A 26,005-nucleotide genomic window follows, 5' to 3' on the forward strand; every position below is an offset into this window, starting at 1 on the left:
AAGCATAAAGAAACAGAACAGTGAACGAAATTCTAGGTCTAATTCTAGTTGGGAAATAATCATTTTGGGACTATTTGCAAATCATATTTGCATTAATTTTTTATCAAATATATTGTTAGTCTCGAGATTCTTCCTGTTAGTGAATAAATACATAGATCTGGTGTAAGGTGACCAGATTTCTGAAATGGAAACCGGGGACATTTCCTATTTGAGTGGTCCCACTATATACCAGGAAAATCTCATTTGTTATATTGTAATTAAAAAAACGGGGACAATACATATTTGAATGTTTTTGTGGGCTTCCTATATTATTATTAACATCAATAATTTTTATGATTTAGTTTGATTATTAGGATTTTTGGTCTGGATTTAATACAATTCAGTTGGCGGGGGCCAGGTTTGTGGAAACTCTCGTCAGGCCAATTTGGCCATTTCTAATTATTGGGTGTGTCAGTGTCAATGGTGGTTACGGCCCTGATATAGAAGAATACACTTTTTTTAGCGGTTGTAAAGTAATTCAGAATAAGAACCAACTCAGGAGAGTATGCGATTTCGGACTCGGACATTGTGTTTTGGTGTCCCTCAGTGTCCAGTTTCATTGTCCAGTATTGTCTTCATTTCATATGGTTGTGTGTTCGTTTGCTCCTGTGATCTCCTGCATGTTGCTTTGTGGATTAATAAAGAAGTGTTTGTTTGGATTCTGTTGCGTCGTGCGATTACTACAGCCACTACTCGTGACACCTAGGGTTCTTTACTCAATTTGAAAGAGGAAACTGCATTATACTTTCACATTTAGCAAGTTATTTCAATTTATTCTAGTGATAAAGCATGTTTACAGGCTGCTTTATTCATCAAACTAAATCCATAAAATGATTCCACGATGGAACCCCTAAGGTTCTATGTTTGAAGCGCCTGACAGAAGAACCCTTTACGGTTCCATATAGAACCTAAGAGTGTGGGAAGCGGTAAAATATATCTGCAGTGTTTAATCCTGTGTTTTTGGTTAAATATCAGGAGCGAAAGCATCAGGCGATGATGCTGGTGTCCGATGCGGAGGGCGTGCAGGGGCCAAACTATCCCGAGACGGAGGTGTTTCACAGAATGGTGTCCGCGCTTAAATCCAGCCTGGCTGATTTTGTGTCGCGGGCCGAGCGCTGCTGTGACGAGATGGGGATGATGGTGTACATCTGCCACTTCTGCGAGAGGGTACGTCTGACAGTTTCACTCATTTCTTCAAATACTGTATATACGCACACTAAAACCAAAACATTTGCATCAGACTTCTAAGTATTTTGTACTCATCTAAATTGTGTTTGACCAAATAGACTTTACATGTTTTGAACATGCACCCTTAAGTAATTTCAACTCAACTTTCCCCGTAAACACAACTCAAATACTTTGTGTAGCAGAAACGTAATTCAACCAAGCGCCAATAAAATTAAATGTAAAAATAACTCATTATTTAGACCTGCATTATTTCTATTCCACTATATGATAAACAGTGCCTGCCCGTCATCAGCCTGACCTCAGGCTCCACTCGTCACCACCACAGTAACCCCCAAAACTCCAACATGACAAAAACTTTTCTAAATCCCAACTTAATAGAACATTACACAGCAATAACAACAAGCCGTCTACTTCATTTATCGAGCTTAAACACAAATTCAACATTTTCTCTTCCAATTAAATCTCACACAAAGCATTCTGGGAACTAGAAATCTCCTTACCCCCAGTAAGTAAATTGTACACAATAAAAGTAAGTTGTGTAGTAAAATGTTAATTTAAATACATATCCAGCAACAAACATCCTCAAAATGGTTACGTCTGATGTAGACAACGCTGTTATAAAATTACCCTACAATATGAAATATGAGACAAATTGCTAGATTTATGTTGTAATATTGTGGAAAAATACGTCATCATCAAGTGAAAAGAGTTAATTGCATCAGCCAAACCCAGCAGTAAATATTTTAAGTAAATGTAACTTAAAATAGTATGTTGGAAATCCACATGTCTTTAAAGCCTCATGTTTTAAGGATTACTCAGGATAAGAAGTGTGATATATAATTATACAAAATAAGTTTTTGCTACAAATCCAAATTAAGTGAGCTACTCAAAATAATTTTGAGTAGCTCAATTTATTGAGTAGAATAATTTATTTAAATTGTGTTCATTCATGCGCTCAACATCGTGATCGGCTACAACGCTCATCACTGCAACCTTTCATGCCACGATCTAAATATAATGCCATAGACCTGAATATAATGCCATAGACCTGAATGCCATAGACCTGAATATAATGCCATAGACCTGAATATAATGCCATAGATATGAATATAATGCCACAATCTAAATATAATGCCATAGATCTGAATATAATGCCATAGATCTAAATATAATGCCATAGATCTGAATATAATGCCATAGATCTGAATATAATGCCACAATCTAAATATAATGCCATAGATCTGAATATAATGCCATAGATCTAAATATAATGCCATAGATCTGAATATAATGCCATAGATCTAAATATAATGCCATAGATATGAATATAATGCCACAATCTAAATATAATGCCATAGATCTGAATATAATGCCATAGATCTAAATATAATGCCATAGATATGAATATAATGCCATATATCTGAATATAATGACATAGATCTAAATATAATGCCATAGATCTGAATAAAATGCCATAGATCTAAATATAATGCTATAGATCTGAATATAATGCCATAGATCTGAATATAATGACATAGATCTAAATATAATGCCATAGATCTAAATATAATGCTATAGATCTGAATATAATGCCATAGAACTAAATATAATGCCATAGATATAAATATATTGCCATTGATCTGAATATAATGCCATAGATCTAAATATAATGCCATAGATAATATAATGCCATAGATATGAATATAATGCCATAGATATGAATATAATGCCACAATCTAAATATAATGCCACATAGATCTGAATATAATGCCATAGACTAAATATATTGCCATAGATCTGAATATAATGCCATAGATCTAAATATAATGCCATAGATCTGAATATAATGCCATAGAACTAAATATAATGCCATAGATATAAATATATTGCCATAGATCTGAATATAATGCCATAGAACTAAATATAATGCCATAGATATAAATATATTGCCATAGATCTGAATATAATGCCATAGACCTGAATATAATGCCATAGATCTAAATATAATGCCATAGATATGAATAAAATGCCATAGATCTAAATATAATGCTATAGATCTGAATATAATGCCATAGATCTGAATATAATGACATAGATCTAAATATAATGCCATAGATCTGAATATAATGCCATAGAACTAAATATAATGCCATAGATATAAATATATTGCCATTGATCTGAATATAATGCCATAGATAATATAATGCCATAAATATGAATATAATGCCATAGATATGAATATAATGCCACAATCTAAATATAATGCCACATAGATCTGAATATAATGCCATAGACTAAATATATTGCCATAGATCTGAATATAATGCCATAGATCTAAATATAATGCCATAGATCTAAATATAATGCCATAGATCTGAATATAAGTTTTTGCTACAAATCCAAATTAAGTGAGCTACTCAAAATAATTTTGAGTAGCTCAATTTATTGAGTAGAATAATTTATTTAAATTGTGTTCATTCATGCGCTCAACATCGTGATCGGCTACAACGCTCATCACTGCAACCTTTCATGCCACGATCTAAATATAATGCCATAGACCTGAATATAATGCCATAGATATGAATATAATGCCACAATCTAAATATAATGCCATAGATCTGAATATAATGCCATAGATCTAAATATAATGCCATAGATCTGAATATAATGCCATAGATCTAAATATAATGCCATAGATCTGAATATAATGCCATATATCTAAATATAATGCCATAGATATGAATATAATGCCACAATCTAAATATAATGCCATAGATCTGAATATAATGCCATAGATCTAAATATAATGCCATAGATATGAATATAATGCCATATATCTGAATATAATGACATAGATCTAAATATAATGCCATAGATCTGAATAAAATGCCATAGATCTAAATATAATGCTATAGATCTGAATATAAATGCCATAGATCTGAATATAATGACATAGATCTAAATATAATGCTATAGATCTGAATAAAATGCCATAGATCTAAATATAATGCCATAGACCTGAATATAATGCCATAGAACTAAATATAATGCCATAGATATAAATATATTGCCATTGATCTGAATATAATGCCATAGATATAAATATAATGCCATAGATAATATAATGCCATAGATATGAATATAATGCCATAGATATGAATATAATGCCACAATCTAAATATAATGCCACATAGATCTGAATATAATGCCATAGACTAAATATATTGCCATAGATCTGAATATAATGCCATAGAACTAAATATAATGCCATAGATATAAATATATTGCCATAGATCTGAATATAATGCCATAGATCTGAATATAATGCCATAGATATAAATATATTGCCATAGATCTAAATATAATGCCATAGATATGAATAAAATGCCATAGATCTGAATATAATGCCATAGATATAAATATAATGCCATAGATCTGAATATAATGCCATAGATCTGAATATAATGCCATAGATCTGAATATAATGCCATAGATCTGAATATAATGCCATAGATCTGAATATAATGCCATAGATATAAATATAATGCCATAGATCTAAATATAATGCCATAGAACTAAATATAATGCCATAGATATAAATATATTGCCATAGATCTGAATATAATGCCATAGAACTAAATATAATGCCATAGATATAAATATATTGCCATAGATCTAAATATAATGCCATAGATATGAATAAAATGCCATAGATCTAAATATAATGCCATAGATATGAATAAAATGCCATAGATCTAAATATAATGCCATAGATCTGAATATAATGCCATAGAACTAAATATAATGCCATAGATATAAATATATTGCCATTGATCTGAATATAATGCCATAGATAATATAATGCCATAAATATGAATATAATGCCATAGATATGAATATAATGCCACAATCTAAATATAATGCCACATAGATCTGAATATAATGCCATAGACTAAATATATTGCCATAGATCTGAATATAATGCCATAGATCTGAATATAATGCCATAGATCTAAATATAATGCCATAGATCTGAATATAATGCCATAGATCTAAATATAATGCCATAGAACTAAATATAATGCCATAGATATAAATATATTGCCATAGATCTGAATAAAATGCCATAGATCTAAATATAATGCTATAGATCTGAATATAATGCCATAGATCTGAATATAATGACATAGATCTAAATATAATACCATAGATCTGAATATAATGCCATAGAACTAAATATAATGCCATAGATATAAATATATTGCCATTGATCTGAATATAATGCCATAGATCTAAATATAATGCCATAGAACTAAATATAATGCCATAGATATAAATATATTGCCATTGATCTGAATATAATGCCATAGAACTAAATATAATGCCATAGATATAAATATATTGCCATAGATCTGAATATAATGCCATAGATCTAAATATAATGCCATAGATATGAATAAAATGCCATAGATCTAAATATAATGCTATAGATCTGAATATAATGCCATAGATCTGAATATAATGACATAGATATAAATATAATGCCATAGATCTGAATATAATGCCATAGAACTAAATATAATGCCATAGATATAAATATATTGCCATTGATCTGAATATAATGCCATAGATAATATAATGCCATAAATATGAATATAATGCCATAGATATGAATATAATGCCACAATCTAAATATAATGCCACATAGATCTGAATATAATGCCATAGACTAAATATATTGCCATAGATCTAAATATAATGCCATAGATCTAAATATAATGCCATAGATCTGAATATAATGCCATAGAACTAAATATAATGCCATAGATATAAATATATTGCCATAGATCTAAATATAATGCCATAGATATAAATATAATGCCATAGATCTGAATATAATGCCATAGATATAAATATATTGCCATAGGTCTAAATATAATGCCATAGATATGAATAAAATGCCATAGATCTAAATATAATGCTATAGATCTGAATATAATGCCATAGATCTGAATATAATGACAGATCTAAATATAATGCTATAGATCTGAATATAATGCCATAGATCTGAATATAATGCCATAGACTAAATATAATGACATAGATCTAAATATAATGCCATAGATCTGAATATAATGCCATAGAACTAAATATAATGCCATAGATATAAATATATTGCCATTGATCTGAATATAATGCCATAGATCTAAATATAATGCCATAGATATAAATATAATGCCATAGATCTGAATATAATGCCACATAGATCTGAATATAATGCCATAGACTAAATATAATGACATAGATCTAAATATAATGCCATAGATCTGAATATAATGCCATAGAACTAAATATAATGCCATAGATATAAATATATTGCCATTGATCTGAATATAATGCCATAGATCTAAATATAATGCCATAGATATAAATATAATGCCATAGATCTGAATATAATGCCATAGATATAAATATATTGCCATAGGTCTAAATATAATGCCATAGATATGAATAAAATGCCATAGATCTAAATATAATGCTATAGATCTGAATATAATGCCATAGATCTGAATATAATGACAGATCTAAATATAATTCTATAGATCTGAATATAATGCCATAGATCTGAATATAATGACAGATCTAAATATAATGCCATAGAACTAAATATAATGCCATAGATATAAATATATTGCCATAGGTCTAAATATAATGCCATAGATATGAATAAAATGCCATAGATATAAATATAATGCCATAGATCTGAATATAATGCCATAGATCTGAATATAATGACAGATCTAAATATAATGCCATAGATCTGAATAAAATGCCATAGATCTAAATATAATGCTATAGATCTGAATATAATGCCATAGATATAAATATATTGCCATTGATCTGAATATAATGCCATAGATCTAAATATAATGCCATAGATAATATAATGCCATAGATATGAATATAATGCCATAGATCTAAATATAATGCCATAGATATGAATATAATGCCATAGATATGAATATAATGCCATAGATATGAATATAATGCCACAATCTAAATATAATGCCACATAGATCTGAATATAATGCCATAGACTAAATATATTGCCATAGATATGAATATAATGCCATAGATATGAATATAATGCCATAGATATGAATATAATGCCACAATCTAAATATAATGCCACATAGATATGAATAAAATGCCATAGATCTAAATATAATGCTATAGATCTGAATATAATGCCATAGATCTGAATATAATGACATAGATCTAAATATAATGCCATAGATCTGAATATAATGCCATAGAACTAAATATAATGCCATAGATATAAATATATTGCCATTGATCTGAATATAATGCCATAGATCTAAATATAATGCCATAAAACTAAATATAATGCCATAGATATAAATATATTGCCATAGATCTGAATATAATGCCATAGATATAAATATAATGCCATAGATCTGAATATAATGCCATAGATATAAATATATTGCCATAGATCTGAATATAATGCCATAGATATAAATATATTGCCATAGATCTGAATATAATGCCATAGATCTAAATATAATGCCATAGATCTGAATATAATGCCATAGAACTAAATATAATGCCATAGATATAAATATATTGCCATAGATCTGAATATAATGCCATAGACCTGAATATAATGCCATAGATTTAAATATAATGCCATAGATATGAATATAATGCCACAATCTAAATATAATGCCACATAGATCTGAATATAATGCCATAGATCTAAATATAATGCCATAGATATAAATATAATGCCATAGAGCTGAATATAATGCCATAGATCTAAATATAATGCCATAGAGCTGAATATAATGCCATAGATCTAAATATAATGCCAGAGAGCTGAATATAATGCCATAGATCTGATCTGAATATAATGCCATAGAGCTGTATATAATACCATAGATCTGATCTGAATATAATGCCATAGAACTAAATGTAATGCCATAGATCTGAATGTAATGCTATAATCAACACTTCAAAATTAGTTAACCTTGAGAGCTGTAATAGTAAAAAAAAAAAAAAGTTTGAGAGAGTTTCACATGTAATACTTTTGCATATGCAATAATGTCATATGCAAGGATGTCAGCCAATCACATCAGTGGGCGTTCACACTGAAGTCTCACAGCAGCCAATCACAGCAGTGGGCGTACACACTGAAGTCTCTCAGCAGCCAATCACAGCAGTGGGCGTTTACACTGAAGTCTCACGGTAGCCAATCACAGCAGTGGGCGTTTACACTGAAGTCTCACAGCAGCCAATCACAGCAGTGGGCGTACATACAGAAGTCTCACAGTAGCCAATCACAGCAGTGGGCGTTTACACTGAAGTCTCACAGTAGCCAATCACAGCAGTGGGCGTTTACACTGAAGTCTCACAGCAGCCAATCACAGCAGTGGGCGTACACACTGAAGTCTCACAGTTGCCAATCACAGCAGTGGGCGTACACACTGAAGTCTCACAGTAGCCAATCACAGCAGTGGGCGTTTACACTGAAGTCTCACAGTAGCCAATCACAGCAGTGGGCGTTCACACTGAAGTCTCACAGCAGCCAATCACAGCAGTGGGCGTACACACTGAAGTCTCACAGTAGCCAATCACAGCAGTGGGCGTTTACACTGAAGTCTCACAGTAGCCAATCACAGCAGTGGGCGTTTACATTGAAGTCTCACAGTAGCCAATCACAGCAGTGGGCGTTTACACTTAAATCTCACAGCAGCCAATCACAGCAGTGAGCGTTTATACTTAAATCTCACAGCAGCCAATCACAGCAGTGGGCGTTTACATTTAAATCCCACAGCAGACACGCCCCTTCAAACAGAGAGCGTTCAAAACATTGGCTAAAATCAGGGTAGGAAAAATGCCTTTTTATTTCTAAATTATGATAATATTTTATGTTAAAAAAAAAATCATACTAAAATTATAAGTGCACCACAGGAAATATTATAAAACCATAAAACAATGCAGTCCATGACCCCTTAAGAATTAGTTTGACCAGCTAGCAGTTAGACAAGGTAATCAGTCTTAGTTTTCCTATTCAAATTCGACCAATCCTTAATTTGATGTAAATTTACTTTTGCATAAACTTTAAAAGCTTAAAGGTCCCGTTCTTCGTGTTTTTTTGAAGCTTTGATTGTGTTTACAGTGTGCAATATAACATGTGTTCATGTTTCGCGTGTAAAAAAACACATTATTTTTCACACAATGTACTTATCTGTGTACCGCTGTTTCCACTGTCCTAAAAACGGCTGGTGATTTCCCTGTTCTATAAAGTCCCTCCTTCAGAAATACGTAACGAGTTCTGATTGTGCCAGCGCTTACCGTGTTGTAATTCGACCGCAGCTTAGCGCACGTGCCAGCAGTTCCTGTGTTGTGATTCGACAGCAGCTTAGCGCATGTTGGAAAGATCACGCCTCTTAACGTAGAGATGAATGCGTTCAATAATCTCTACAGCGTCCCTGGGAAAGCCAAACAAAGGTGATTTGACTCCTGGATGAAAATAACAGCGTCTCGACGACATGGCGATAAACACACTCAACGCAACAGTTCCTTTTCTCCACGCGACCGTCCGCTTCTCCACGTGGGACAGCAACAAGACCGCGCCCCCTTTTTCGCGTTTCTTTGTGGGCGGAGGTTAGTCTGTTCTACTGCTCTACTGACGTAATTATAGCAGGAAGTACCAGGATGTAGTCCAAGCCAGCCGTTCGCTGTAGGCTTTGAAAGGGAACTTCTGTTAAATAAAATATCTCGCTTGGCATTGAACTTTGAGCTTTATAATTTTACAGGTATTATTTATGCTCTAACAGCAACATTACACACTAACTAAAGTTTGAACAATGGGATCATGCGGAATGGGACCTTTAAAGGTGAACTATGTAGGATTTTTGCAGTAAAACATCCAGAAACCACTAGGCCAGTGTTATATATTTTGTTCAGTTGAGTACTTAGAATATCCCAAATGTTTTCAACTATTTGTAAATCGTGAGAAAATTGCTATTTTAACCAAGGAGCCGGGACGTGTGAGCTATGCGTGTGAGGGAGTCGCCTGTCGATTGCGTCATATCTGCGTCACCCTCGGTCTCCGGTTTTATTCAGTGAAACACTTTACTCTCACTGCATTGTGAACAAGTGTCATAGCAGCCGCCGAGCGAACGTCATAACTTCCTTTTCAACACACTCAGATATATCTAATACGATAAACAGAGCTGCGTTACCTCACATTCAGCACTGGAGAAGAGGAAGTGCCGCCGGCAACCGTGTCATAATAAAAGTCCCGCCAGCGACTATGCCATAATAACAGTCCCGCTCTTCAATCGCTCCCGCGGCCTTGCTCAGCTCCACAACACTCGCTCCTGCTCTGCTTCAGACTACAGTAATGTTAATAATCGCATCCATGAACATGATTTCTGCCCGAGTCCTATCCTGACTGTTTCCCACCGGCTGTGAGGTGAAGACCACATGTCCCGAGATTCTGCGCTCAAACGTGGCGTCATCAAACTACGCCTTTGTTTTGAACAGGCGACCTCTAGTGGACGGAAAAGTTACATAGTGTAGCTTTAAGTCATGGTAACAATAGTTAGCATTGAATTTTCCGCATCATTACTCTGCAGTCTTCAGTGTCACATGATCCTTCACAAATCAGTCTTATATGATTATTTGCTGCTCAATAAACATTTCTGATTGTTATCAATATTTTTTTTCTCTCATATAGTTTGTGGAAACAGTGATCTAATGATGAATACAAAATTCAAAAGAACAGCATTAAATATACATATTTTTTAACATTATAAATGTCTTCAGTTTTGATCTATTTAATGCTTCCTTTCTGAATAAAAGTATTAATGTCTTACAAAAAAAAATTAACAGTAATGTATAACATATGGCTCCAAAATGCATTTTCTCTTCCAGGTTTAAGACTACCAGCTGAACGGTCCTGCTTATTTAGTGAAAAATCAAATCATGAGATCATGCTGCCATCTAGAGTTTCATCATGTTATAACTGTTTACCAAATATAAACTTGCCTTCTTTCAAAAATACATCTGATAGTCAAATAATGCCTGGGATTGGACTTTCTATCCACATAATGCTAAAAATCCCCTCAAACATGAAGTAATCAATCATTTTTCTCAGGCTTCAGCCGTGGCCAGTGACTGCAGACGGTTTTTGGAACAGGAGCATTGTTGCTGTTCCCCAGATGAAGAGAGCTGGACCCGTCTTCACGCTTACCTGCAGAGGTTAGACGAGTTTTCTCCTGAGCACTTCCAGGACGTGCGAGCGCAGGCGTGTTCCAGCTCCAGGGCTCTGCAGGTGTGGAACACCGCCTGGATCCACTGTCAGGAGGTCCGGCGGCGGCTGGAGGAGAGACGGGCGCTTCTGGAAGGAGCTCAAACACCCGCTGGACGTGGCTCTGATTGGCCGGAGATGATCCCAGGTGAGGAGGAGCGTTTGTGCTAGATATAGAATAAAAAACAACAACAACACAATTCAGTCTTTTCATTTGAAAGTTAGAAACTCAAAATTGCGAGTCTGCACTTTTTCCTGAGTTTACATCTCAATTCACAATAGAATCTTTATTTTGTTGTCATTTCCACTACAGATTAAAAAATTCTTACAATGCAAGCTTTTTTCCCCCTCATAATTGTGAGTTTACATCTTGAAATTTTGACTTTTCTTTTTTTCTCTCACAATTTTGTCTCGTTTCCGTCACAGAAAAAAAAAAACTTGCAATTCAGACTTTTCTTACAAATTTGACTTTTTTTCTCAGAATTCTGAGTTTAAATCTTGCAAATCTTTTTTTTTTTTATATATATATATAGTTTTTTCACTGCAGAATAAAAAAGATACAACTTTTTAATCTCAATTTGGGGTTTTTTTTCCTCTTGCTTTTCTCAGTTTAGAGTTTATATCTTGCAATATGTTATGTTTTTTTTCTTTTCTTTCTGCCACAGAATAAGAATAATAAATAAAAAAAGCTATTTTTTATCTAACAATTTAGACTCTTACAAATATGACTCAGAATTCTGAGTTTAAATCTTACCATTTTTTTTTTCACTACAGAATAAAAAACAACAACAACTTTTTAATCCCCCTGAATTTTTCCCCCCTGACAATTGCGATTTTGCAGTACATTGCATAATTGCAAGTTATAAACTCATAATTGTGAGTTTGCATCTTGCAATTTTGTATTTTTTCTCCAAATTCTGGGTTTAAATCTCACAATTTGTATTTGTTTTGTTTTGTTTTTCACTGCAGAATACAGACATTTTAATCTCAAAATTTGGGCTTTTTTTCTCTTGTAATTCTGTTTTGTTTTTGAGTTTTTTTCCTGCCACATAATAATAATAATTAATAATTAATAATAATAATAATAATAATAATAATAATAATAATAATAATAATAATAATAATAATAATAATAATAATAATAAAGCACATTTATATATCTCACAATTTAGACTCTCGCAATTGCAAGTTATTAACTCATAATTGTGATTTTTGCCATCTTGCAATTTTGACTTTCTCCAAATTCTGGGTTTAAATCTCAGTTTCGTTTTTCACTGCAGAATACAGAAATGCATCTTTTTAATCTCACAAATCATGCTTTTCCCCCCTCACAATTGCGATTTTGCAGTACATTGCATAATTGCAAGTTATAAACTCATAATTGTGAGTTTGCATTTTGCAATTTTGTCTTTTTTCTCAAAATCTCAAAATCTCACAATTTGTATTTGTTTTGTTTGGTTTCGTTTTTCACTGCAGAATACAGAAATGCGACTTTTTAATCTCAAAATTTGGGCTTTTTTTCTCTTACAATTCTGTTTTGTTTTTGAGTTTTCCTGCCACAGAATAACAACATTTAAAAAAGTTAATTGCAACTTTATCTCAGAATTCTGAGTTTACGTCTCACAATTCTGTTGTTGTCGTTTCTGCCACAGAATAAAAATAAAATAAAAATATCATAATTACCTTTTTTATTTTTTATTCCATGGCAGAAATAAGCTTTCATATTTGTATATTTCTTCTGCTGTACTTGTCCTAATATGTTTAAGTTGCTTTTTGGTTCTTATTTTTATTAACAAGAATAACTACACTGTGATACATCTCATTTCTCATATTGTGAAATTTTGGTCATATCGCCCACCCCAGTACAAGAAGAGCAGGAGTTTGTGCCCGATCTGTCGGAGAGCCGGGCGAGTCGAGCGAGAGACAGCATGCACGGTACCGTCACCTGCTTCAACTTCAGATCCAGCCACAAGACCCGGAGAGAGTCCAAAACCGCACAGACCGCAAAGGAAAATCCGGCAGACTGCGGGCAAAGAGGCAGAAACGTTAGCAGAAAGGCATCTCAAGACCAGAAACCGGTCGCAGGCTCGGGTACGGTGGGCTGTCAGTGGTTCCCTTGGCAGCAAGCAGCGAACAGAAACATCAGCAAGAGATCTGAGCATCACATCACAGAGCCCATCTTCTCACAGGACCAGCGGTACGGCAGCTTCTGCTCTCAGACGGCCTGTGAAGAGACCGGTGGCGCTGGAGACGACTGGAGAACCGATGGACAAAACCCTGCATCCACCCCTGAAAGCCCAAACACAACCATGTGAGTTATATGGTGTTCTTGTGCCCCTTTTAGAAGCTTAAAAACAACATGAAAATCATAGATACTAATTCAACATTTTTTTAACAATCTTTAATTAAATGAAATAATTTTCTCCGCCTTTGAAACAACTTCTCTTTTTTCCAAACTTTTAAACAGTAGTGTATAACGGGGAAAGAAAAAAAAAAAAAGTCTCAATATTTTTAATATGCTATTTCTTTCTCTGTCCAAACGCTTTCATTGATGTCAGAAAGGTAAAGTTACGGTAATAAGAACAAATAGTGACAACACCGTGTTGTTTCAGATTGTACTACTGGTAACCATAATTGTAATTCTAATGGGAAACAAGATTTTACCATTATTTACATGCCGCTATGTAAATAGTGTAGCTATCATGATCATGACCATCCAAAATAGCTATAGTATTACCATGGTGCAAAAAAACTGGTTAATATAATGATTATTTTAGAGCTCTATCCTTATCTTTATTTCCCATCAGGAAGCTTCACCGTGTCATGGAGGAGCTCCTGCTGACGGAGGTGGAGTACGTCCGCTCTCTGGGCTACATCTTGACTCATTACTTCCCCCTGCTGGCCAGAGCCGACATCCCGCAGGATCTGCGCGGTCAGCGTGGACGAATCTTCGGTAACCTGGAGAAACTGTACGACTTCCACTGCCAGCACTTCCAGCAGGAACTGGAGGCCTGTCAGGCAGAACCGCTGAGAGTCGGACGCTGTTTCCTAAATCACGTAAGACATTTTAATCATAGCTTTCTTTTCTTAAAACTTACGGAATATTATTTTGACCTTGTACAAATTCTATTAAAACAGAGAGAGAGTTTTGGACTTTACGCACTTTACAGCAAGAACAAACCCCAGTCTGATGCACTCATTCAACACCACAGATACTTCAAGGTGAGGAACCTACAATTGGTTACACAAATTCAACAACAGCATTATATACCTATAAGTTTTCAAGATTTCTCAATGTTAAGTGGTCTCTTAATTTTTTCCAGAGCTATGTGTGTATATATATGTGTGTGTGTGTGTGTGTGTGTATGTATATATATATATATATATATATATATACATATATATATAGCCAAAAGTATTGCGATAGTAATTCAAGTGTGGTACCGTGATTGCCACCTGTGCAATAAGTGCAATAAGAAAAGTGAAATTTCCTCACTACAAAATATTCCATGGTTAACTGTTAGTGGTATTATAACAAAGTGGAAGCAATTGGGAACAACAGCAACTCAGCCACTAAGTGGTAGGCCAAGAGTCAATAGCTACAGACCTCCAAACTTTTTGTGGCCTTCAGATTAGCTCAAGAACAGTGTGTAGAGCTTCATGGAATGGTGATGTAAGGCTTGGATGAGCTGCTCGGCCATGGAAACCCAAGTGCAATGCAAAGCATCGGCTGCAGTGGGGTAAAGCACGCCACCACTGGACTCTAGAGCAGTGGAGACGTGTTCTCTGGAGTGGCCAATCATGCTTCTCTGTCTGGCAATCCGATGGGTGAATCTGGGTTTCGCAGTTGCCAGGAGAACGGTACTTGCCTGACTGCATTGTGCCAAGTCTAAAGTTTGGTGGAGGGGGGATTATTGTGTGGGGTTGTTTCTCAGGGGTCTGGCTTGGCCCCTTAGTCCCAGTGAAAGGAACTCTTAATGCTTCAGCATACCAAGACATTTTGGACAATTTCATGCTCCTAACTTTGTGGGAACAGTTTGGGGACGGCCCCTTCCTGTTCCAGCATGACTGGGCACCAGTGCACAAAGCGTCGGTCCATAAAGACATGGATGAGCGAGTTTGGTGTGGAGGAACTGTACTGGCCTGCACAGAGTCCTGACCTCAACCCGGTAGAACACCTTTTGGAAGAATTAGAGCGGAGACTGTGAGCCAGGCCTTCTCGTTCAACATCAGTGCCTGACCTCACAAATGCGCTTCTAGAAGAATGGTCAAAATTTCCCATAAACACACTCCTAAACCTTGTGGAAAGCCTTCCCAGTAGAGTTTAAGCTGTTTTAGCTGCAAAGGGTGGGCCAACTCTGTAAAGGCATTTTGTAATATTATAAATATCTATTTCTTTACAAAATATATCTTACTGATTTATGAAATCAAACCTTTTTCCCATTCTGTCCAGCGTAAGCAGATGGAGTTGGGTGACAGCATGGATCTCTCCTCGTACCTGCTGAAGCCCGTCCAGAGGATCAGTAAATACAGTCTTCTGCTGCAGGAGATCCTGGACGACTGTGTTCCCGATCAGAGCGGAGAACAAGAGGAAATCCGGGCGGCTCTAGAGGTGGTGCGATTCCAGCTGCGTCACGGGAACGACCTGCTCACCATGGACGCCATCCGGGACTGTGATGTTAGTGTTGACATTTTCAAGATTTTAATAACCTGTTAATAAAAAATTATTATTAAGGGATAGTTTACCAAAAATTGCAATTTGGTCATCATATACTGACATTTATTTACAGTGGCCAAGAGAGCTCAACACGTAGCAACTGAAGAAAACCTGCAAATAGAAAAAAACACCAGTAAATTAAGAAAACATTATCAGTTTGACTACACATGTACTGCAAATACCTCACAACGCAACCAAATTCAGAAACGTGCTGAAAATACTCACAATGCAGCCAAATACAGAAACACACGGCAAATACTCACAATGCACGCAAATACAGAAACTCATTGCAAATACTCAACACACTGCAAATACTCACAATGCATCCAAATACAAACACACTGCAAATACTCACAACGCAACCAAATTCAGAAACGTGCTGAAAATATTCACAATGCAACCAAATACAGAAACGCACTGCAACTACTCAATGCAACCAAATACAGAAACTTATTGCAAATACTCACAATGAATCCAAATACAGAAACACTGCAAATACTCGCAACTCAACTAAATAAAGAAACTCATTGCAAATACTCAACACACTGCAAATACTCACAATGCTTCCAAATACAGAAAGTTTCTGCAAATATTCACAAAACTAAACACAGAAACATGCTGCAAATACTCACAACTGAACTAAATACAGAAACACTGCAAAAACCACGCAACAAAATACAGAAGCACACTGCAAATACTCCCAACTCAAATAAATACAGAAACATGCTACAAATACACACAACTCATCCAAATACAGAAACATGCTGCAAAACACACACACACACACAATCCATTCAAATACAGAAAGTTGCTCCAAATATTCACAACTCAAGAAACACACTGCAAATACTCACAATGCAAACAAATACAGAAACACACTACAAATACTCACAACTCAACTAAATACAGAAAGTTGCTCCAAATATTCACAACTCAAGAAACACGCTGCAAAAACTCACAACTCAACTAAATACCGAAAGTTGCTCCAAATATTCACAACTCAAGAAACACACTGCAAATACTCACAATGGCCCTCATTTATCAAAAGTGCGTACACCAAATTTCCAGCGTACACCTGGCGTACACCCAAAACCACGGTGACTTTGAGATTTATCAATATGGACGTTGGTGTACGGCACGCTCAAATCCTACGCCAGCTCAGGAGGTGGTGTACGCACGTTTTGAGTTAGTGCGAAAATGCAGAAAAACAATTCCTAACACCACAAAACGCACTGACAAAGATATGCTATATTATGACCCACTGTAAAAAAACAACAACAACAACAACAACAACTAAAGCCCTGGGATAAGTAGGCTATTATCTGGGGACCTCGTGTGATTTAGAAATTACTCCCCCACATCCGAGTTTTGCGTGGCGCATTCGCACGGGATAAACTGTGATTTTACTCAAATTTACTGACTTATCTCCCGGATATGATGTAAAGACTTGAAAATGTTTTTTTCGTTATAGATATAGCTGTATGAAATTATAAACAGTCGTATCGATATAATTTTGATTGTTTTATAGTAATACAATTTTTTTCGGTCAGTTAGAGAACAGACGCAATTAAAAACGTAACTGAGCAATATAACAATATACGATGGAAGATTCAGTTTCAAAGCTAAATGTAAAAGTGCCCATTTAAGCGAGTTGTCATTGTACTGTTCTGTTTTTGTGTTTTTCATTAAGAATAATATTAAACACACCATTCAAGCAATTACTCCCAAATTGGTGCTCATTCTAAAGTGAAAGTAGGCTATAATCCGCGCGGCCGCACGGGAATTCATAACGGTGCGCATTAAATGCAGCCTAGCTCCATTCTTCACGAAAGATAAAGATAGAAATGCGCACAGGACACAAAAACCTTGCAAAAATGATATACGATCCGCCTAATCCCGGCCAAATCACAGAGATGCCGATTCACACAGGACTATGTTATCACAGGACCTCTGTGTTTGGCGAAATATGGTAGGTAATTTGCGGGGGAATATTTACATTACATATTGCAGACATGGCCGATTCACACGGGATTAAGATCACAGACATTCTCTGCAATTATTACAAATCACCAGAGGTCCCCAGATAATAGGATACTAATCCCGTGCGAATAGGGATATAGTAATTATAAACTTCAGTGTTTATTTTTGTGCAACATGGACTTCAATGTTTAATTTGTGTGACTTTACCAAAGCATTTGATTTGTAGGCATATGTATTCCTCCAGTTGCGAGCCTGTGCGCTTTACCTGATGTTGGTTAGAACAGGTGTGGTGCCGAATTCTGACCCCCTGCCAGATTATTACCCCCTAGTATTGGAAGGTTTAGGAGTAGGTGTGGGGGAGGGGTTAGGATTAGGGGTGGGGTTAGGATTAGGGGTGGGGTTAGGATTAGGCAATCAGGTAGCGACTTCAACGAGGGGGGTAATAATTTGGCAGGGGGTCGAAATTCGGCACAACACCGGCAGCTGCGCATGGACTGGGACTGAAAATAATTCAGACTGACTAAATAATAAAAATGACATTCTTCTTCTTTTAAATAGTAATAAAATAAATAATAATAATAACGAAATTCTTCTTCTAAATAACAAGCGTCATTAATAATACAAATCATAATAATAATAATAAGAATCTTACAAATTGTCATGCAATTATTAATGTGAATGAATGGTACTCCACATCACATCATCATCACTATTGTACACCCCAATACATGTGACGTGATACGAAATTAAATGCTAATTATTTCAAAACACCTGCTGTAAAATAATGAATTGTGATAGGTAATTTCTCATCCAAACAGCTATTTAAACTGGATTTCCACCGTAAACCTTTTTGTGGGCGCCTTTAATCCCACTCTTTAAACTCCCAAATAAAACAATTTTGGTTTTTTTCCACTTCCCTGGTGATGGTCTCGATCTCCACGTCAGAGAAGTTTCGCTTCTTTGCCGTCTTCCGTGTGTCCCTGGCGTAAAATGAGGGTGTGGGGGAGGCAGAGACTTGAATATATAGGGGCGTGTTATTCTAATGACGATCGTTTTCAGCCGCGGCATTTATCAAAGGCAGGTATTGCGTACGCCTGGATTTCAGAGGTGCGCACAGCTTCATAAATCAGGCGGTGAGAGGAGTGTAAGCATAATCTTACGCCAATATATACGCCCGTTTCTACGCAAGATTGATAAATGAGGGCCAATGCAACCAAATACAGAAACCGACTGCAAATACTCACAACTCAACCAAATACAGAAAGTTGCTTCAAAGATTCACAACTCGACTAAATACAGAAACACACTGTAAATACTCACAACGCAACCAAATACAGAAATACTCTGCAAATTTGCATGTGTTTTCTTCAGTTGCAGCGCATTGATCTCTCCCGGCCACCGTATTTATGACAAAAAATAAATAAATAAATTGAACATAAAAAATGTTGGTCTTTTTCTCACACACCTGAAACAGTTTGTTCCATAATATGCAAGTTGCAATCATGATTTTGTCGCTCTGTTTCTTCAGCTGAACCTGAACGAGCAGGGCCAACTGATTCGGCAGGATGAGTTCTGGGTCATTTTCCGTAAGAAACGTTCCCTCCGGCGAGTGTTTCTCTTCCAAGACGTCATTCTCTTTACCAAGACCAAAAAAAACGACCGTGGAGATGATGTGTACGTTTACAAACTGTCTATCAAGGTATGTGTATGGTAATATTATTATTTTATCTGGTTCGTTTTTACCTTTGTGAAACACAACGGAAAACAATGATTTGATGTGGTCAAATTCAGGGGGTTTTCTAGCAGAAAACTTACAAAACTACTTTTATGCATGCGTTTATTTTTAATGTCTATTTTCCTGAAAATCAAACCCATTATGAAAAGATTTCCAATAGTTAACACAAATTTTCTATGTTCAAATAAATGTACGAGTAAATAAAAATCAGTGTTTGTTTCATTTGCACAATTTAATCTACATCTTTGATTGCAATTTAAAACTTGTTTAATGTTTCTCTGCAGACCTGTGAGATTGGAATGACCCACTCCTGCGGTCTGAGCGGCCGGAGTTTCGAGATCTGGTTCAGGAGGAGGCGATCCCAGGACACCTACATCCTACAGGCAGAGACACGGGACATCAAGGAGGCCTGGACCAGAGACCTGGAACACATACTGTGGGAACAAGCGCTGAAGAGCAGAGGTCAGACCACAGCACATTACAATATATGGTAATAATACAAATTAGTCATTTAGAGACAAAGTCTAACAACTTAGAGGTTGCTGAACAAGTTGTTTGTGCTTGCATGTCCTTGTAGATCCACAGGACTTGTTGATATTTGTGTTTCAGAGCTGAGGCGACAGGAGAGGTTGTTCATGGGAATGAGTTGGAAACCTTTTATAAACTTTCAGCCCAGAAATGCAGCAGTTAACAAACACGCCGTGAATGGTGATGTCACAGGAAGAGGTATTTATCAGCCAATCACAAGATGACGATTGAGTTCTTTGATGCATTTAAGTCTCATAGTAATAAACTATTTGAAAATTATGTACAAATTTGAAATATTAGTTATTCTAGTAAATTTCTCATGAAAATCCCAATTATAAAATGCATCAGATTTTATTTAGTTTAGTCAGGGTAATGAATATTAATTCAGAGTGTCTATTCACACCAAGTGCAAATAGCGTGCCTTGTTGGCAAGTGCTATTCGCACTAGCTCCGCCTAAAAATGCCTGGTTGGGCCAAGAAAGATTTAAAAAGACGCATGCATTCCAACATCTTCAGAGGAAGTGGAAGGCTTTAGGATCTTGGTTTTGATGTGTTCGACCCGGGTTCGAATCTGCCTTTTGCCGAACTCGCTCTTCTCCCTTTTCCCATCACATCAGAAAGGGATTTACTTTCAATACAAAATTAAGAAAATGTTCTAAAAATAGAAATAAAGTGCCTGACGAAATGTTTAATAATAATAAAAGCATTTATTGGGTAGGGTTAGGGGTCGGTGTAGGGACGGCTTTTATTGTCCCATTAAGGCAGCATCCATTTAGTAAATATAATTATTTACACTATGTTACTATTTCAGCCTCTTAATGTACAACAATACTGAGGTGCAAATAGTATGTATCTGTCAAAATAAAGTATAAATTGCATGTTATTACTATGTACACTTATTACAAAGAACTGCTACTTTTACATGGTGTAAATAGAATATATCACTATTTTCACTTAGTGTAAATATCATCTATCGTTAAGAAAATTTTATTTTCACTCAGTTTAACTAGAATCTATTGGCTTAGTGCAAATAGTCGCTGCCATATTAATTACAATGTGACATTCACTCTAACTAATTTGCACATGTAACCCCTCCTTTTCGAACCGCCCGCCCAAAGTGGGACTCGAACCCGGGTCCGTCAGCATGAGAGTCGGACGCTCTAACAAGGAGTCTAAAGGCTGCAACCTCTAGTATCCATTGCTAGAGCGTCTCTTGAGATCAGAGGAGTGAGGTTTACTCACACAGCAACTACTAGCTGGCCTCCGTTACACACTCCAAAAAATTATGTTCTTCCTCAGTATTTTTGTCTTGTTTTCCAAAACAAATATTTAAACATTCTTAAATCATGATACATTTACTTGAGAAGCCAAACGGCTTAAGATATTAAGTCTTGTTTTCTGAAAAATTAAGTGACTCCACGCTTAAAACAAGAACAAATATCCGTAAGGGGAGTAAGAAAAATAACCTTGTTTTCCCTTTAACCCTCTGGGGTTCTTCATTTATGGGTCACACTCAGGACCTTCGGGTCAAAAATGACCCGGAGGGCAGGATTAAGATAAAAAAAAAGATTTGAGTAAAATCAATGAAATATATTTTTGTTCAATAATATTTTCTTTTCTTTTTTGGTGTTTTGAGATAATTTTGTGATTTATAATTAATATTTATGCAATAATTATGACCCATTTTTTCCCATTGAATATAATAAAAAAAATTATATACACAGTATATATAATTATTTTTTATTTTTATTAAAGCTGTATTTCATTTTAGAGTCAAGCCTAGGCCTCATGAAAGCAATTTTTTAAATGAGATCGGTGCCATCCGGTGGACACATTGAGCATTTTTATCACGCAATAGCACATTTTTACCACTATAGTGGATCTTGCGTTTTATAAAAAAAAAAAAAAAAAACACTTACATCGTAGCTTCATTGGAATGGTCCGAAACTTGGTGACTTTATTGGTACTTGGTATATGAACACCCCAAAAAAATTGGGGACAGGATTTGAAAAGTCTAAGTGGTCGTAAAAAACAAAGTCACACTCAGGACCTTCGGGTCAAAAATGACCCCCATAGGAAATTAATGGGAAATTGGCAAAAATATGAAAATACTGAGTTTTTTTGTGCATACAATCTAAAAATCAGCCAGGATGCAGAAAAAAAGGACTCAATAGTGAAGGGGTGAATCTCTAAAACATCAAGAGTGCAAAACAGAAAAAAAACCTCACACACACACACAAAAACACACGCACACACAAATGAACGCGTGGCATTTCAAAAGCTAATTGTGTTTTTGTGTGTGTGTGTTTTTTTTATTTTTTAGAGATTCACCCCTTCACTGTTGAGTCCTTTTTTCTGCATCCTGGCTGATTTGTAGATTATATGCACAAAAAAACTTTTTTTTTTTTTTTAAGACCACTTAGACTTTTCAAATCCTGTCCCCAATTTCTTTGGGTGTTCATATACCAAGTACCAATAATGTCACCAAGTTTCGGACCATTCCGATGAAGCTACAATTTAAAAAAAAAAAAATTATAAAACGCTTCGGGTCATTTTTGACCCGAAGAACCCCAGAGGGTTATATTGAATGTATTTTTCTGACCTCCAAAGGCAGATTTTTTTTCTTGTTTTAGGTATAAACGCACTTAATTTTGATCAATTTTGTCAGAAAACAAGATATCTTAAGTAATTTTGCTTCTCAAGCCAATGAAAAAATCCAATTGGGTTTTTGTCAAGGGTACAAGGGTGATGCTGACTACAAAGGTACATCACTGCAGCTCTCGATAATAGTTGCTACACCCCTGAAAATATATTGCATTTATTTGATTTAAAAAAGTAAAACCCCTTTTCATTGATTACCTGAACTTTGTGACTTGTTTTGACAGAAGTTGTAGGAATTTTGAAAAATTCCAATCCCTTGGTGTCCAGCCTTCAAAGGGGCGTGGCCTTGCCACGGCCTGATTCAATTGGCTCTGGCAGCAGCACGTCAACCGCCGGCAGCCACTCTTCATCCTCGTCTGGGCGGGGCTCTATGTCCCCAAGCGTTTTCCAAGGAAAATATGGTATCAGAGCACGAACATCTAACCATTACAGGAAAATGTAATTAAGTGTGTGTGTAAGGGCTGAATAATATGAAAATCTCTCTCTCTCCATCCATTCTTCATAGACTCCTCTGCAGAGAGCGCAGGTTTATTCAGCTGTGCGGATCATAACTGCCCCACAGGAAGGAGAGCGTCCGTGTCGTCTCTGGTTCACTCCAGACCTTCAGCTCCTGCGGCGTGTCAGTCGTCTCCCGCTCATGCTCTTCACTACAGCTCACCTGCCCTGTCCAGAAAGAAGCTCAGTCCACAAACAGATGCTCACGGCTCTCTCAAGGTTGAGACATAAATGCAAATTATCTCCAAAATCCAGTGAGCTGGCTACCTAGACAACATTTTTAGGCAAAATTATACTGACTTAAGATACTTTACTCTTAAAAAGCTGTAAAAACAAACAATGTACTTGTCAGTTTTAAGCAGTTTTTATTTTAAACTAGTGGAAGGAAAACATCCAAAATAAATGTGCATTTTATTTTTTCTGTTGACAGTATTTTTTTGTGATTTAGATTTCTAGAAATCCAAAATCCCCTCAGTAAAAACCTTTAACTCTAATATGTCAACCTGGCTTTATCCAAAGTTCAGGGCCCGTATTCATAAAGATTCTAAGAGTCCTCTCAGAAAACTCCTAATTTAGCTTAAAAACTTTTACGTAGGAGTCTTAGCTTAAGAGCTATTCGGGACTGATCTGAGAGCAACTCTGAGCAAGGAAAATACAAAAACTTTTATCTTAGTGAAGAGGCGGGGCTGACCCCGTTGCTACGTATGACACAGTCTTTTGAAGACTGTGATTGGTTGGTTGTCCAAAAAGGGGAAAAAAGGAGCGCTTTTAAGTATAGGGTCTATTCTAAGCCTTCACTTTGAAATTACAAGCGCAAATTGTCCTATTTTACCGTTCTCTCTCATTCACACACACATTATATATATGTATATAAATCCTTTTATTATTTACCATGCTGTTAATTTCCTATAAGGTATTTGATTGGCTTAGAATTATAAACGTTGTTCCACTCTTTTCAATTCCACTGATTGCTGGCATGTCTATTTAATTGGTGGTTTGAAAGTTGGGTTTAATGAAACAAACATGATCCCTGCACGATCTAATCTATAGCGTCTTAAGTCACTGTCATCCATTGTCTTCAACACATTTCTTCTCCCTCTTCGTCTTTCTGCCATTTTCTCCGCTGCTAAAGAAACTCTTAAGCCTCTTAAAAGTCCTCGTCCGTGCTCCTAACAAATTTGACCTTAAGACCTCTTTTAAGGGTTAAGATTCTTTCTGAATAACTTTTTTCTTTACTAGGATTTTTTAGTTAATTTTAAGAACGCCCACATTTCTAAGAATTTTCTTAGAATTTTGTCACTAGGAGCTACTCTTTGCTTTAAGATTCTTTATGAATACGGGCCCAGATTTATGTCCAATGTATGTGTCACCGGTGGTTGCAGGAAGGCAGATGAAGATTAGGCTATAGGTCCAACATGAGTTTAAATGAGCCACAAAACAGGCAGGAGCAACACACACTAAATATGAAACAGACCGGACAGAAAATGACTGTGAGGGTGTTACTTAAATAGGAACTCAAACAAGATGATTAATAGAACACAGCTGAACCAAACAAACTCATAATGACAGTGACCATGGTAACAAAGGAGTGGCGGGAAAATCAAACAAAGGAACACATGAGAATGAATGAAAACAAACTATAAGTCCATGATAACCAAGGCCCTGTCCACACGAACACTGGTATTTTCAAAACCGCAGCTTTTTCAATGCGGTTTGGCCGTTCATCCACACAAACGCAGTATCCGGTTACTGAAACCAAACTTTTTTGAAAACTCCTTCCAAGGTTAAGATTTTTAGAAACTCTGGTTGTAGTGTTTTCGTGTAGACAGTGAAACCAGTGATTTTTGCTTGTCACGTCAGAACTGGAACTGGTAATAATCTTTTTTCCAGGCCTCTATTTTGTTTTTTTTTACTCTTGCCTTAAAGGGATAGTTCCCCCAAAAATGAAAATTGGCCCATAATTTACTCACCCTCAAGTCATCCTAGGAGTATATGACATTCTTTTTTCAGACGAATAAAATTGGAGTTATATTACAAAAGTCTAGGCTAATCCAAGCATTAGAATTTGATTCATAGTTGCTCTATTTTTGAAGTCCATAAAAACTGCATCTGTCCATCAAATAACTGCTCCACACGGCTCTGGGGTGTTAATAAAGGCCTTCTGAAGCGAATCGATGCGTTTGTGTAAGAAAAATATCCATATTTAAAACTTTATAAAGTAAACTTTCAGCCGACCGCCTTCCCTGTTCAATTTATGGAAAAATTGTTGAAAGTGCCCCGGCCGATCGAAAGACTAACGCGACCAGGTCCACTCGTCATG

At 35.8% G+C, this 26,005-nt stretch overlaps 1 protein-coding gene across 1 annotated transcript in view; it reads left to right on the plus strand.

The window, feature by feature from the left end:
- Positions 1-26,005, plus strand: part of quoa (quattro a) — a gene marked incomplete at its 5' end in the record, with an annotated part of 253,122 nt that overhangs the window by 224,337 nt on the left and 2,780 nt on the right. The window contains 11 exons of the mRNA XM_079802006.1: positions 1,015-1,206; positions 11,417-11,717; positions 13,433-13,880; positions 14,377-14,626; positions 14,708-14,791; positions 16,023-16,247; positions 19,795-19,965; positions 20,286-20,463; positions 20,611-20,727; positions 23,415-23,591; positions 23,696-23,904. Coding sequence (XP_079658132.1) covers positions 1,015-1,206; positions 11,417-11,717; positions 13,433-13,880; positions 14,377-14,626; positions 14,708-14,791; positions 16,023-16,247; positions 19,795-19,965; positions 20,286-20,463; positions 20,611-20,727; positions 23,415-23,591; positions 23,696-23,904 — 2,352 coding nt within the window. The remainder of the gene's footprint in view (positions 1-1,014; positions 1,207-11,416; positions 11,718-13,432; positions 13,881-14,376; positions 14,627-14,707; positions 14,792-16,022; positions 16,248-19,794; positions 19,966-20,285; positions 20,464-20,610; positions 20,728-23,414; positions 23,592-23,695; positions 23,905-26,005) is intronic.

The sequence above is a fragment of the Gobio gobio genome (assembly GCF_949357685.1).
Source record: "Gobio gobio genome assembly, chromosome: 21".
Classification (NCBI taxonomy): domain Eukaryota; kingdom Metazoa; phylum Chordata; class Actinopteri; order Cypriniformes; family Gobionidae; genus Gobio; species Gobio gobio.